The 15,478-nt window shown below is 49.2% G+C and overlaps 1 protein-coding gene across 1 annotated transcript in view; it reads left to right on the plus strand.

Annotated features, from left to right (window-relative positions):
* Window positions 1–6,843: 6,843 nt before the first annotated feature.
* The window catches only part of IFFO2 (intermediate filament family orphan 2), a 42,780-nt gene continuing 34,145 nt past the window's right edge, over window positions 6,844–15,478 (plus strand). Inside the window, exon 1 of the mRNA XM_075840551.1 lies at window positions 6,844–7,487. Within this exon, the coding sequence (XP_075696666.1) occupies window positions 6,937–7,487 (551 nt within the window). The 5' untranslated portion in view covers window positions 6,844–6,936. The remainder of the gene's footprint in view (window positions 7,488–15,478) is intronic.

Consider the following 15,478-nt stretch of genomic DNA (forward strand, 5'->3'; position numbering starts at 1 on the left):
TAAACACGCTCGGCCATCTTTGTTCTTTGATACAGTTTACTACGAGGTCTCTGAGGCGGAACGTTCGCTCCAGACGTGGATCATTTGTTGCTTCTCACTCCTTCCTGATCTCAATTACCAAACCTTAAACACGTAATTATCACAGAGGAGCTCCCTGATAGTTTGTTACAATGTATCAGTGCAGGTAAAATATATTATCTCACAGAGGATTGTCTAGACTGGATACTATTGTAACACACCCTCAGTATTGACTGCAGTAGGTCTGTATAGGTTTTAACTCTCTGTATGTAAACTTAAATGTTCCCATTCACTGAAAGCAAGCGGAGATCTTGAAGCAACATGTTTATTATAAAGTGGTAAAACGTTGTAAATGTCAGATTATGTGAAGTTGTCCGCCCCGGTCATGTGGATCGGTCGTGTTTTCTGTGGTGGTGCCAGTACCGGGCCTGGTTTTGGTCCACGCCACGTCTCTATGGCGATGGTATATCGCCGCCAAATTCTATATTTCATGTTTCCACCTTTCAGTCTAATATTAGCAGCTCCGTCCTGGGTGTTCCTTATTGTTACATGACTCATGAGTCTTAATTCAAACGTTTTTGGAAAGAACTTCGTCTCGTTCTCCGCCTTTTGCGCCATAATTTATGTTAATCTGTTGTTGTGTTTGAGGAAGAGGGAGGAAAGATTGGAGGGAGTTGCTGTTATTGATCCTGTAGTGAAACGCCTGTCCTGTGCGCCGATCGTGTGGGTGTCGTGTACGGAACGTGACAGGAGAAATCGCACATATGATCATTATCTGCAGCAGAATATTAAGCAGCAACTCCACCCGGAGCAGCGGTCTGATCTGGGACCTGGAGCACCTTGTACCTGCAGATATGATCGAAGAGGCTGTGGAAATGCACAGCTCTATGTCCGGCTCTGCCAGGAAGTGTTATCCTGTGGGCAGCAGAGCTTATGTTATTTAATAGAGCAAAAAATGATGCATATATCCAGATTCATGAGCGGACATTAGATCTCCTCCAGCCAACAAAATGTAGACTAATCATAATAAAAAGGTCTAACGCTTTCTAATATACTTTGTTTCAATTTTTCACCATTTTCAAGAGCTCTGCTTGCTCTCTGGATATAAACAAGAATGTTTCCATTGACTGAGTCTGAAATTCTGTATAGATCTACTTCTCACAGCTGAGGGATTTGTTACAATTGTATCCAGTCTAGACAATCCTCTGCAAAGTTCTATCAGCAGCACAAATCACCTTCCAGTCTGTTACAATGTATCCGTGCAGGTTAAAATGTATCAGTTTGGAGTCCAAATCTTAAAATTGAATGAGCTAAAGAGATAAACGGGAGGATTTTATGGGGTTCTCAAACGTTTTCACTCCAGTTCTCAGAAGCTGCAGATATTTTTGGAACAATTACAGAAACTCTTTGTTGTATTTTCGGCCCCGGGTCGCACCTCGCCAGGACTACACATTTTTGACATTCTATTTTGCTGCCAGACCGGATTAGGTGAAGTGATGGGGAGTTCTCGTCGCTCGTCTATACTGTGTGGTAATGAAAACAGATTATAGTTTTGGAGGAATCACCTCTTAGTCTTTTGGGGTTCAGTTATTAATATCGGGGGTCCTGGGTTCAAATCCTATCAGGGCTGACGTGCATGTTCTCCTCATGAACCTATAAGTATCCTACTGGTCCGCCTCTAATTTCAATCTACAATGCGGCAAAACTAGTCACTGATAATAGCTGTGTCCTAATGGAGTAGAGCTGCAGTGTAAAGCATGGAGAAGAGAAAGCGTGCAAGCGGTCTCAGCCAGTTATGGGACACAAGGGGGGGTATGGGGCTATCTTAGATTAACGGAAAATGCAGCTGGGGTCACTGATTATATCTGTGCGGTAAAGGAGCTGAGCTGCAGTGTAAAGCATGGTGCAGGGACAGAGTGGCAGCCTGAATGAATACTGTTTTTAGACTTCAGCTGGACATGCGCTCTCTCTTAATACTTGAATATAAATGGAGAGGTGACCTGGCAGTGTCTGGTGCATGATGATGGGCGGATTACTTCCTACATCACTGATGACAGATTTATTGCCTGTGAGCAGCAGACATCATCAAAGTGATAACGGATCAGACAATAACGTAATATTACATAACAGCCCCGACTCCGCCGCGTCGTCCTGCTCTCAATAATTCAATCTCCAGTAATTAATACATGAGCCGCGGCGCCTGCCCCTTTATCGAAAAGTAGGGGACAATATCAGAACACTAGTCAGAGGGGGAGGGTAACTTCATGGACGATAAGGGGTTTAATATTTGCAGCCTAGGCCAGATTCACACGAATAAGTGCAAATTTGGACGTAAAAAAACGGATGTTTTTCACATCCAAGTTGCACCCTTGCGGGTCCCGTTTTCACGGATCCCCATAGACCTGAGTGTATGGAGGGATCCGTGAAAACGGAAGAAAATAGGACACGTTCTTTACTACAGCGGAGCCTTCACACGGACGTATACTACGGTTAGGGTGTCGTATTTATACGGAGGATGGAAGAGACCCGGAAACCATGCGCACACCCGAGCACAATCATATGGACCGGCAAACACCACAGGAAAATGCTTGTAAACATATGAGGGGTTGTTACAATTGTATCCAGTGGGTGATGAACCGAATGGACTCTAGGATGATACATTTGACCTGCACTGATACATTGTAACAAACTATAAGGACATGACCGATTTGTGCTGATGGTGTGTTTAGCTCACAGAGGATTGTCTAGGCCGGATACAATTGTAACACACCCTCAGCTGTGAGGAGTACTAGGTCTGGACTGGTTTTCAGCCTTTGGGTGAATAAACTTAATTTGCATATTATTGGAAAATCCCTTAAATCCAGGACGGGAGAAGGAAGTGAAGAAGGAACGTCTGGTATTTAGTGACGTTTCCTGGGGTCGGCGATTCTTCACTTTTTAGTTTTTCTTTATTTAATTCTTAAATTAATTTTGTGAATTATTATTCGTTCTGGCGTATTCTGTCACATACAGTCCTGTCCTCCTCACAACTGGACCGGTCCCTGCCCCCCACAATAGCAGCCCTTTTCTTCTGACATACTCTGTGCTGCTGTGATACTCTGCTCCTTCCACTGTGACCTCCCACGAGATCAGTACACCCCTCTCCTGACATACTCTGTACTGCTGGGTACCCTTCTCCTTCCACTATGTAGCTCTACGCCTGCGACCACCCACAAGATCAGCACACACCTCTCCTGACATGCTCTGTGCTGCTGTGTACCCTTCTCCTTCCACTATGTAGCTCTACGCCTGTGACCACCCACAAGATCAGCACACACCTCTCCTGACATGCTCTGTGCTGCTGTGAACCAAGAAGAGTGATTATATAAATCTGATACCTGATGATTTAGTTGTAAGCCAGTGATGATCCTGAATAATGAGGTGACAGCTGATGTTTGACACTTCTCCCGGGATGAGCCGGATGCCAGTCTCATGAAGCGGACGATGCCACCAGCACTTTCACACCCTGACAGTGATAACATTTGACAGGATCTTCTGTTACCACTTTCTCCCCATGACCTGGTCCACCTATGTAGCCGGGGCTGACAGCACATGAATTTATTTTCAAATATCTGATTAATATGGCTGTAATAGATGGTGGGGTAATCTCTGTACAGCGCTGCAGAATAGGTTGGTGCTTTATAAGCAAAAGTCAGGTCCCCTCCTCTGCCCTTAGGTCACTGGTGATTGTGTCTTGAGCTAAAGACTGGAGCCCCGAGACAGACTGGTTATAGGGACTCACCGCATGACAACCCCATGTAAAGGACTGGTATGAGATGGGCACTTGTCTCATCTGTCAGCTTTGAGCGGAGTCCTGTCTGACGGTCTGGTTGAAACACGTAGGTGGAGAACCCCTTTAAATGGGATTTCTTTGTCAGGAATGTGGGAACGGATAGGGATTGCACTGTGGAGGGCCGCCCGTCACACCTGCCGCTCTCGCCTGGGCCACCCATCACACCTGTCGCTCTCGCCTGGGCCGCCCGTCACACCTGCCGCTCTCGCCTGGGCCGCCTGTCACACCTGCCCCTCTCGCCTGGGCCGCCCGTCACACCTGCCCCTCTCGCCTGGGCCGCCCGTCACACCTGCCGCTCTCGCCTGGTCCGCCCGTCACACCTGCCGCTCTGGCTTGGGCCGCCCGTCACACCTGCCGCTCTCGCCTGGTCCGCCCGTCACACCTGCCGCTCTGGCTTGGGCCGCCCGTCACACCTGCCGCTCTCGCCTGGACCGCCAGGGCTGACAGCTTGTTTCAATAGGGGAATTTGAACTGGAAGTTGTGTAATCCTAAGGCCTAATTCACGTTCATGTTACGCGCGTGAAAATAACGCACGTCGCACGGACCTATGCAAGTCATTGGGACCGTTCAGACAGTGTTTTTCAAGCAGCGTGTCCTATACTTGAAGTCAATGGGTGCTAAAGAAATGATGAGAAAAAAAAACTCCTTCAGTTTATTTTGCTGACGTGACACAAGTGACATACGGATGACATACGCACTTAAAAAACGCTGACAAGCACCGTACACGGATGTCACATGGAACTGTAACGCAGGAAAAACGCTGCATTTTTTACACGCGCAAAACGGACACGTTCGTGTAAATAAGGCCTTAATGAGATTCCCGCATTATAACGCACGGAGCGCTCTATATAGACGCCAGCATTGTATACAGCTTCATTTACACACAAAGCAATCTAGGCGGGTGCCAGGAGCTCCATGTACCCGCCTCATGCTGGCACCGAGCGCCATCAGACCAGGTCCTGTACACACTCTCCACAGACATGAGCCCCTCCTCCCGCGCTAAAACGAATGTACATTTATTGCCGCTAAGCGGATTTCTGCTTGCTGTCGATAAATGGTAACATTATTTAATATCCATATGTGAAAATCCTGTCCTAATACTATTCACTGCTGAGGTTTGTTACAATTGTCTAGGCAATCCTCTGTAAGGTAAATACAGCATCAGCACAAATCTCTCCCATGTCCTAAAAGTCTGTTACAATGTATCAGTGCATGTAAAATGTATCAGTCTGGAGTCTAGCTCCGAGGAGTGTCTAAACTGGATAAAAGTGTAACAAAGTGTCAGCTGTGAGAAGTTTTAGGTCAGGAGGTTTTTAGTTTTCTTTGACGGAATAAAAAGATGTTTGTATTCACTGACAGCAAGCAGCGATCTTGAAAACGATGAGGAATTTGAGGTTGAAATAGTTGCAGAATTATATTAAACTGGAAACCCTTTTGTGCGTCCAGTGCCGGCGCCGATGATGTGATCACATGAACACAATGTCACGACTTTATCCTCTGGTGGTTGTAGTATTGACCGTTGATAGCGCCTTACATTAGTACTATATGGCACTATTATATCTACACTATAGGAAACACCATGTTATCGTGTGCACGGTATCCCCGTAATGGAACTAGAGAAAAGAGAAACTTCAGTAAATCACTGACGCCCGTAATGTTTTTGAAGGAAATATCGCTGCAGGTCATTATGCTCAATTAATTTAGACCAGAAAATTGTGTAGCCCCTCTAATATACCCTAGAAAACAGACATTGACACCCCCCATAGATCACACACACATTGTACAACACAGTCCCCTATAGATAACACACATTGCACAGCACAGTCCCCGATAGATAACACACATTGTACAGCACAGTCCCCTATAGATAACACACATTATACAGCACAGTCCCCCTATAGATAACACACATTGTACAGCACAGTCCCCTATAGGGCACACACATTGTACGGCACAGTCCCCTGTAGATCACACACGGTGCAACGCAGTCCCTATAGATAACACACTGAACAACACAGTCCCCCATAGATAACACATATTGTACCGTGCAGTCCCTATAGATAAAACACATTGTACAGCACAGTCACCTACAGATAAACCGTATTGTACAGCACAGTCCCCTATAGATAACACACACAATGCACAGCACAGTCCCCTATAAATTACACACATTGGACAGCACAGTCCCCTATAGATAACACACACATTGCACAGCACAGTTCCCTATAGATCTCACACACACACACACACACACACACACACACACACACTGTACAACACAGTCCCCTATAGATAACACACAATGTACAGCAGTCCCCCATATATAACACACACATTGTGCAGCACAGTCCCCTACAGATTACACACTGTACAACACAGTCCCATATAGATAGTATACATTGTACAACATAGTCCCCTAACGATGACACATATTGTATAAAACAGTTCCCTATAGATCATACACGGTATAGTGCAGCCCCTTATATATCACATACTGTATAATGCAGTCCCTTATAGATCACACACTGTATAGTGCAGTCCCTTATAGATCACACACACTGTATAGTGCAGTCCCCTATAGATTATACATTGGACAGTCCCCTAGAGATTGTACGTTGTACAGTCCCCACAGACAGCACATTGTACAGTCATCTGCAGGTCATACGGTGTGTAGTCCCCTATAGATTACAACTGGTTCAGTCCCCTATAGATCACACATGGTACAGTCTCCTATAGGTCGCACGTGGTACAGTCCCCTGTAGATCACACATGGTACAGTCTCCTATAGATCACATATGTTACATTCCTCTATAGGTCGCGCGTTGTACAGTCCCCTGTAGATCACACATTGTACAGTCCTCTATAGGTCGCACGTTGGTCGCAGTGACAGGTCTCGGGCGCAGCATCTTCTCCATCACTCGTCCTTGCCCGGCAGCCGCTGATGTCACCCGGGAGCGGGTGGGCGGGGCGGGCGTGCGCTATAGGGCGTGCCTGGCATTGGGGGCGTGGTGTTGATAGCGCAGGATCCGTCGCCCGGTGATCGCCATGGACGTGCGTCGTGCAGCCTCCGCATAGTGCAGCCTCCGATGACCGGCAGGATGATGAACTCGTCCGTGTTCGGGGACATGATGCGGGAGCTGGAGCCCCCCCGGTCCCCGGGCCCCTCCCCGGGCTCTCCCGTTACTCTGGCGCTGCGCAATGATTTGGGCTCCAACATCCACGTCCTGAAGACTCTGAACGTGCGGTTCCGCTGCTTCCTGGCCAAAGTGCACGAGCTGGAGCGGCGGAACCGGCTGCTGGAGAAACAGCTACAACACCAGCAGCAGCAGCAGCAGCAGCAGGAGGAGCGGCGGCAGCGGGGCAAGACCTACCACCGGGAGCAGGCGGTGCAGACCGACCCCGACAACCAGCTGCCCAATGCCAACCAGCGCCGCTACAGCCGCCTGCCGGGCACCATCTGGAGCTACACCCATGTGCGACGCACCGGGGGCGGCCTGGAGACGCTGCAGGGGCCCGGGGTGTCGTGGACGCATCCGGACGGAGTCGGGGTACAGATAGACACCATCACCCCGGAGATCCGCGCCGTGTACAACGTGCTGGCCAAAGTCAAGAGGGAGCGGGACGAGTACCGGAGAAAGTAAGTGCCCCCTCACCGGCCCCTGCTCTACATGTTCCTCCTGATAATCCTCCTGTCATCACCAGAGCCCCCTGATCAGTGACAGGCAGAGCCCCCCCTCTATAGGATCAGTGACAGGCAGAGCCCCCCCCCCTCTATAGGATCAGTGACAGGCAGAGCCCCACCCCCTCTATAGGATCAGTGACAGGCAGAGCCCCCCCCTCTATAGGATCAGTGACAGGCAGAGCCCCCCCTCTATAGGATCAGTGACAGGCAGAGCCCCCCCCCCCTCTATAGGATCAGTGACAGGCAGAGCCCCCCCCCCTCTATAGGATCAGTGACAGGCAGAGCCCCCCCCCCTCTATAGGATCAGTGACAGGCAGAGCCCCCCCCCCTCTATAGGATCAGTGACAGGCAGAGCCCCCCCCCTCTATAGGATCAGTGACAGGCAGAGCCCCCCCCCCCTCTATAGGATCAGTGACAGGCAGAGCCCCCCCCCCTATAGGATCAGTGACAGGCAGAGCCCCCCCCTCTATAGGATCAGTGACAGGCAGAGCCCCCCCCCTCTATAGGATCAGTGACAGGCAGAGCCCCCCCATCTATAGGATCAGTGACAGGCAGAGCCCCCCCTCTATACGATCAGTGACAGGCAGACCTCTCCTCCTTTGCTGCTCCTGTCACTGCGGTGCTTTACCGTGCAGCACATGGCGTGATGTTTATTGTCTATATGTCCGTATACAGGACCGGGCACAGTGTGATGTATATATTGGTGGGGGAGGTTTGCTCAGGATCCTGTATTTTGGGGGTGTACGGTGATATTGGGGGGCAGTGTTATCTTCGCACCATGTGGCGGTATGATTTGCGCTCCCGTCTGTAGTTCTAGGAGTCCGGTGAAATAAAAACAATGGCGCGTCCTCAGGAAAGGCCACGAATATGTGATGGGGGGGTCCGGCTCTTCGGTTGAAGGGGCCGCACTTGTCAGATAATTGTGGCCTTTCCTGAGGACGCGCCGTTATTCTTATTTTACCGGTCAGCCCCCTTAAGTCGGCAGTGGGGGGGGGGCCTGGCTGCGATCACCCCGGACCCGGCTGTCGATGTGAGGAAGAGATGAAATCTGTCCTTAAATGGCGAAAAACACGAGCGCCGGGAAAACGACTGTAGCAACAGACGCCGCTCTCCGTCCTACAAAAATCCTAAAACAAGGAAAGAAACGGCAAAAAAAAAAATCAAAGCCACAAACCGGGAAAACGTCTAATTATGAACGCCAGGGATGCCAGTGTCATAATGTGCCCACGTCATGCAGAATACACGTCCCTGTGTGCGCGCGCGCGCCCTTGTCCCTGTGTGTGTGTCCGTGTGTGTGTGCGCGCGCGTGTGTGTGTGTCCGCGCACACGTGTCCGTGCGTGCGCGTGTCCCTGTGTGTGTGTGTGTGCGCGTCCCTGTGTGTGTGCGTGCGCGCCTGTCGTCTCTTACCCAGCGACTTTATATATTTAAAACATATTAATTACTGTCACTAGATTTTGGGGCTGTCGTTGCGCCGCGTCCCTCACCTCCCCCTCTCCATGCGTTTTATCTTTGTGTCTATGAAGAAGTTCTAATACGGCGCTCGCTGAATGTAAATGTCCGGAGAAGAGTCCAGGTGTAGCGGCTGCGCCTTCATCTGAGCATGTGCAGGACTCTTCCCCGGACTCTTCCCCGGACTCTTCCATTATTATGAGGATCATATTCAGGACGATGTTCACACCTGTATAACGACGTGACCTAAAATCTAGTGACCGGTTCCCTTTAATGACCATTGGTCCTGACAGGGTTACTGGGGTATTATTCGGGCACTATATGGGGGTGCTGTGTGGGCTGTACATGGCAATATTATGGGGGCTGAAATGACAAGAAGTGTCTAAAATAAAAGGCTAGTGGGGGGGGGGGGGCTTTACTCGTTGCTCAGAGATATATATATATTAGTACGGTGTATATAGTGTCGTATATTTGTACACCCCTGTAATGTATGGAGAGATATAGATATATACAGTGTTAGGCCGCTCTGTGTAACCTGTGTAATGTATATAGAGGCTGTCGGTATGGAGGTACATATATAATGATGGTGTATACTCTATATGGAGCTGACTCTGTGTACAGTGTTAGGCCGGTCTGTATATGTATGGAAATGTGTGTGTATATAGATATAGGTGTATACAGTGTTGGGCCGGCCTGTGTACATGTAATGATGGTGTATATTCTGTGCATTGTATACGGAGGTATATACATAAATACAAGACCAGCAACACTGTATATATATATATATATGCATACATACATACATACACACAGTGTTGCTGGTCTCGTATATTTAGCTGCGGGGTCTGTATACGGGGGATTGGATTGCGGCTATAATGGGATCTGTGGAAACTGCAGGAGATCCGGGTTGTCAGGGGCTCGGCCGCTCCTCTGTGGTCGGTGAAGGGTTAACGCTGCTGATTGACAGCTGCATGGGAGAGAACTACAGACGACCAGATCAGCGCTGGGACCTGTAAATAAACTGATACATTGTAACAAATAATCAGGGCTCAGCGAGGGGCAGACGCTGCGACAATCAGAAGGATCCTCCCGCGTTCCCTGGATCTTCCCGGACGACTGTAACAGCCGGGAAAAGTGAGAACGAGACCAAATCGTGAACACGGGTCAAACTCTGATCCTCGCTGCGCCATTTACATGGTAATCGTCTGTTACGGTCGGGTCGCTGCGTCTGTGGCGACTATTGGAAATACAAGTCACGACAGAGAAAGATGAATCGTGATCCGTTTTGTTGATGTAACGGTCGGGTCATGTGATCGGCTTTACCGGGAAGTTGCTTCCGCCTGGCACCGTTTTGGCGCTGACTCCGGTTATTCCTGTATTTCCTCTCCCTGGGATTACCGCTCCGCCGCCGCTCCATATGTTCTCCATGGATTTTCCTTTTAACCCTTTGTGGCCAGGGGGCATGTTTGTTGCCACTTGTCAGTGATCACTAATGATCCGCTATAGGGTAAATATTTAAAGTGATAGCGCAGATAAATGCGGTGATACTTCTGCCGGGGTCTGTATGACCCTCAACCCGTCCTATGATTGGGGGAGGGGGCGCAGATGCTTCCTCTGGAGAGATTCAAGGATTTATTTCAAGAAATTCACAGGAAACGTCTCCCAGCCCCCTGACTCATCGAGCGATCATATCCTGCGGCTCGGGAGAACTCCGACTTTTCTATGATTTTTTTTTTTTTTTTTATAATTTCCAAATATTTGTATTGTTGACTAGACACAGTTGCCGTTCAGGGGTTTTGGAAAGCTGGGTGATGTCCCTTGTGGGAGCTGTATTGGTGGACATTCTGGTTGTCACCCAACTTTCCCAGAAACCGATATAACTAAGAAAGCGCAGGATCACATTTTTAACCACTTGTTAGATGAGATCGGCCCCAGGACTCGTCTGTTTGTTTTGTCACGTGAGAACTTTCTCGCTACTTGTGTGGAGTTTATTAATTGCTGCTGCGCCCGTCCGGCTCTGCTACATTTTGTTCTTCATCCTCCTTGGTAACCAAGAAAATTAGGCAGCTCCGGGGTTAAGTTTCTGGGATTTTTTTTTTCTCTCAAAATAAGTCTGGTCCGGCCACTTTCTGTTGAAAGTTGATTTTGATGAACTCTGCTCTGGAGGTCATTGACCAGGAGGACAGAGGGAGCGCGGCTCTGAAGTCCCAGATGGACTTAGTTCAGGCCGTTATGGAACCTGAATTATATAAAGCTCCGGATTTTATGTAAGGGACCTGAAAAAATGTCCGAATTGTTAAAAACGGGAAAAAAAAACCCTGAACTCTGAGAAGTCGTGCCTCTGTATTTCCCCCCCCTGCTATGAAACCCCTAAATAAGTCCGGGTTCATATGTCGCGGTCAAAGTGCGTTTTTGCTGCCGTCGCATTTTGACCGCGATACGTGAACCCAACTTAAGATCCGGTCAAACTGAAGACGTCGCGTTCTGGGATAAGTCGGGTCCGGCTGACGTCGCGTTATTTTCCTTCAGTCGGGGGAGTCCTGGTGTAAACCTCCGGCGGGAGGTAGCGCCGTATCCCACCATATAGCCATACAATGCGTCACCCGAACTCCCTGGGTGCGGCGCCACTCAAAGCCTGAGGAGACGTCACTGTCCGTATATCTGGCGTCCCGTCACACGTCGACTTCTATGTTAAAAAGAAACAAAACCTGCGCCGTGCAGTATGTTTTTTTTGCGGGACCCCTCGGGACGGTAAATCGATGTATATCCAGCCGGACTGTGTCCCCCTCCGGTCTGGTGGAGCCCTATGGACGGGTTTATGTCCGGAGCTAAAACGCAGGGTGAACCAGACCTTAGCGTTGTGTCACATGACGTCCGTATATAGATGATCGGTGGGGGTCCCAGCAGTCGGACCCCTACAGATCAGATATTTATCGCCTTTCCTGTGGATCGGTGATAAATAAATAATGATTCTGGGAAACTCCTGTAATTTCTTGTACAAACAGAAGAGTCGCTGCCGCTCGCTCCCCCGTTCCCATCATAGTAAAGTCTGGGCGCAGGACGATGACGCGGGAGCTCCCGGCGCGGCCGCTGGTCCGGGCCCAATATTTTTACATCGTTTTCACCCTTAGCATTAAAATAAAATATCCGCCTCGTATTCCACTGATCATCTGCTATTACCGGGCTCATCGAGGCGATCACCCAGCTTTCCCCACACCCTGAATGGCGCATAAACCTCAAATATTCCCTGAATTGAGGCCACAGACACCTCACAAATTGAACACTCTAACTCTTCTTTTTTGGTGCCGTTTCCGCATCAAAATTAGCGCCAAAAAGCTCTGTGTGAACTGACCCAAAGATTGCGGCATACGGGGGAGGAATCGGGACTATTATACAATGATTTTGGTCGCTTTTCCTCTGCAGGCGTCTTCGTTTTGGGCTCCGTCATCCATGTAAAGTATTTATTGCTCGTATTTACGTCTGGTGGCGGACGCGGTGTAACGGCAGGACCATTGTCTGCAGGACGCGCTCGGACCTGTCTTGTACCCGCTCTGAGTATCGTATTTCTGTATTAATCCCGTTGTGACGTAAGCGCCGCGCTCCTCTGTCTGGGACGTGTTAAATAACCGAACCAGAGTAAATATCGTTACGAACGCCTCTTATTAATCTCGCCGTGTGGCCGCCCGCAGGATGAAGTCCTTATGAATTATTAGCGCACGTGTCAGGCGGCGGCCGGGGGTTGTTTATTAATGGATCCGGACTCCATGTTCTGTAATCATATTTTTTATTCTTTTTGGTGCATTTGGGGATTGGTCCTGTCCTGACCTCATACTTCTCACAGCTGAGAGTTTGTTACAATTATCTCCAGTCTAGATAATCCACTGTAAGGCTCCGTTCACATCAGCGTTAATTCATTTCCGTTTTGTTCCGTCTGCGGAATCTGACGGTGGCTCCTCACAGATCCTCCGACACAGATGTGAATTTATCCTAAGCCAAACAATCTGGACTCCAGACTGACACATTTTACCTGCCCTGATACATTGTAACAAACTATCAGGACTGGAGAGAGATTTGTGCTGATGTGTTTTAGCTCACAGAGGATTGTCTAGACTGGATACAATTGTAACAAACGCTCAGCTGTGAGTAGTATTAGGTCGGTGCAGGTTTTCAGCCTCTAAATGTCACCAGAATGTTTCCATTCACTGACAGCAAATAGAGTAAGTTAAGAACGGTAACACAGAGTGTTATACAATAATTAAGCGTTATAGACACAGAATTGGGTGGGGGAAGGGCTCATTTTTTTTTTTTTTTATTAGTCCCCTCCCTCCCCTAATTTGAACTTCTGGGGCCCATTTTTCTTTTTTTGGGTGTAATTGTACCTGCTTAAAAGACGACCTACAGATGCCCAGGATCTACCCAGCTGCACATGACAAGTGGGTGACCGCCGGAGGCGCGAGATCTGTGCCCGCTGCTGCGCCACGACTTTGGTTCCTTTTGATGATTGACTCTGTGGTTTTCTGGCATGTGACCCGCGGGCGGCCCCCCGGCCATTATCACTTTAGCTTGTGCTACTTAATGTTTGCCTTACATTTCTCGCCGTGACCTCATCCAATAACTGACACGGAGGACGCGGCGAGATCCCGTTCATTACTGAAGAGCCTGTACCCGTAATCCCGCTGTAATGAATTCTGCTCTCCTGCGAAGCCCCCATTAACTTCACCGCCTGCAATAAAAAGTTTTCACTGAGAACAAAAATATTTTTAAATATTCCAAGCGCTTAATACGGATTCTGGATCTAATGAAGAGCGACGGCGACTGGAACTGGATACGGCGCAGGATTGTCGGAGAGACGCCGGCGGGTTGGGTTTCCGCTCTGGGCTGTTGTTGCAGAACTTTGCGAGAATTTGATACATGAAGTGTTAATATAAAGTGGATTGTCTGTAATCTCGCAGCACAAGGAGTTAATTTACCGGCCCCCTGATCTAAGCTCAGGCTTCCTGCCCGCAGAGGGTCCCGGGTTTTATGCAGTGTTGTTATAACAGAAGTAGAAGATTCCAGACTCCTGGAGACCCCCATGATGGGAAATTCTATCGTCTCTTACGATCCCATAAGGCGGCCGTACACGTGAGAACTGCCTGCCACTGCCGGCCGTACCACGTGAAAACTGCCGGCCGTACCACGTGAGAACTGCCTGCCGCTGCCGGCCATCACCCCCGACCCATCTCTGCAGCTGCGGCTTTTACTGACTTCACTTTTGCAGCTGAAGAATTTCTCGTACATTTGCTAAAACTGAGGTCGGCACAAACAAATATGAACCGTTGTAGGAAATGTTTCTATGGAAAAACGTATTGCGGCGCGGCGTGTAGAGACCCCACAGACAGTCCGGGGAGGGGGACACACCGCAGTTTAGGATCAGTCTGGCTCTATATGATTGCAGCGATCTCTGGCGTCAGCGTCCGGGCTGTGTCCTGGGAAACCTGCGCTGCCTCACGTTGCATGGAGGTTCCCGACTGCTGACTCACAACAACTGACTGCAGAGAACAATAGCTGTTTACTTATTATAGGAGACGTCCAACCCCCCCCCCCCCTGGCCAGGTGGAGTGTACAGAGCTCGCTCCTTCCTCAGCAGACAATGACCCTAATACAGAAGTGAATGCACAGGAATTCTGTACATATATTCCACAAACTAAATTCAGCAGGTTTTTTTTGTACTGGTCCTGAGTTACATCCTGTATTAGGCCTCATTTACACGAGCGTATTATACGCGCTTGCGACGCGCGTGCTTTTCACGCGTGTCGTACGCACCTATAATAGTCTATGGGGCTGTTTAGACGATGCGTGAATTTTGCGCAGCGTGAGTGCGTTGCGTAAAACTCACGACATGTTCTATATTCTTGCGTTTTTCACGCAACACGCACCCATTGACTTCAATGGGTACGTGAAAACAACGCATGCCACACTGACGGTCCTGCGTTGCATGCGCGAAAATCATGCAAGAGCTGTCAAAAGGATGAATGTAAACAGAAAAGCACCACGTGCTTTTCTGGTTACAAACATCCAAACGGAGTGTCAAATTAGAGATGAGCGCACCGAACTTCACCGGGTTCGGCCGAACTCGTTTTAACCGAACCCGGCAAAAAATGTTCGGGTACGCGACGTCAGGAGACAGTCACTGCCCAGGGTGCTGAAAGACTTAAACTGTTTCAGCACCATGGACAGTGACTTTCGATCACAATATACATATACGTGTAAAAAAAAAAAGAAGTTCTGACTTACCGATAACTCCCGGCTTCTTCCTCCAGTCCGACCTCCCGGGATGACAATTCAGGCCAAGTGACAGCTGCAGCCAATCACAGGCCAAGCACAGGCTGCAGCCAATCACAGGCTGCAGCGGTCTCATGGCCTGCCGCGTCATCCTGGGAGGTGGGGCCGGATGACAAGAGAGGGACGCGTCACCAAGGCAACGGCCGGGAGACCGGACTGGAGGAAGCAGGCA

Source organism: Rhinoderma darwinii, chromosome 10 (assembly GCF_050947455.1).
Source record: "Rhinoderma darwinii isolate aRhiDar2 chromosome 10, aRhiDar2.hap1, whole genome shotgun sequence".
Classification (NCBI taxonomy): Eukaryota; Metazoa; Chordata; class Amphibia; order Anura; family Rhinodermatidae; genus Rhinoderma; species Rhinoderma darwinii.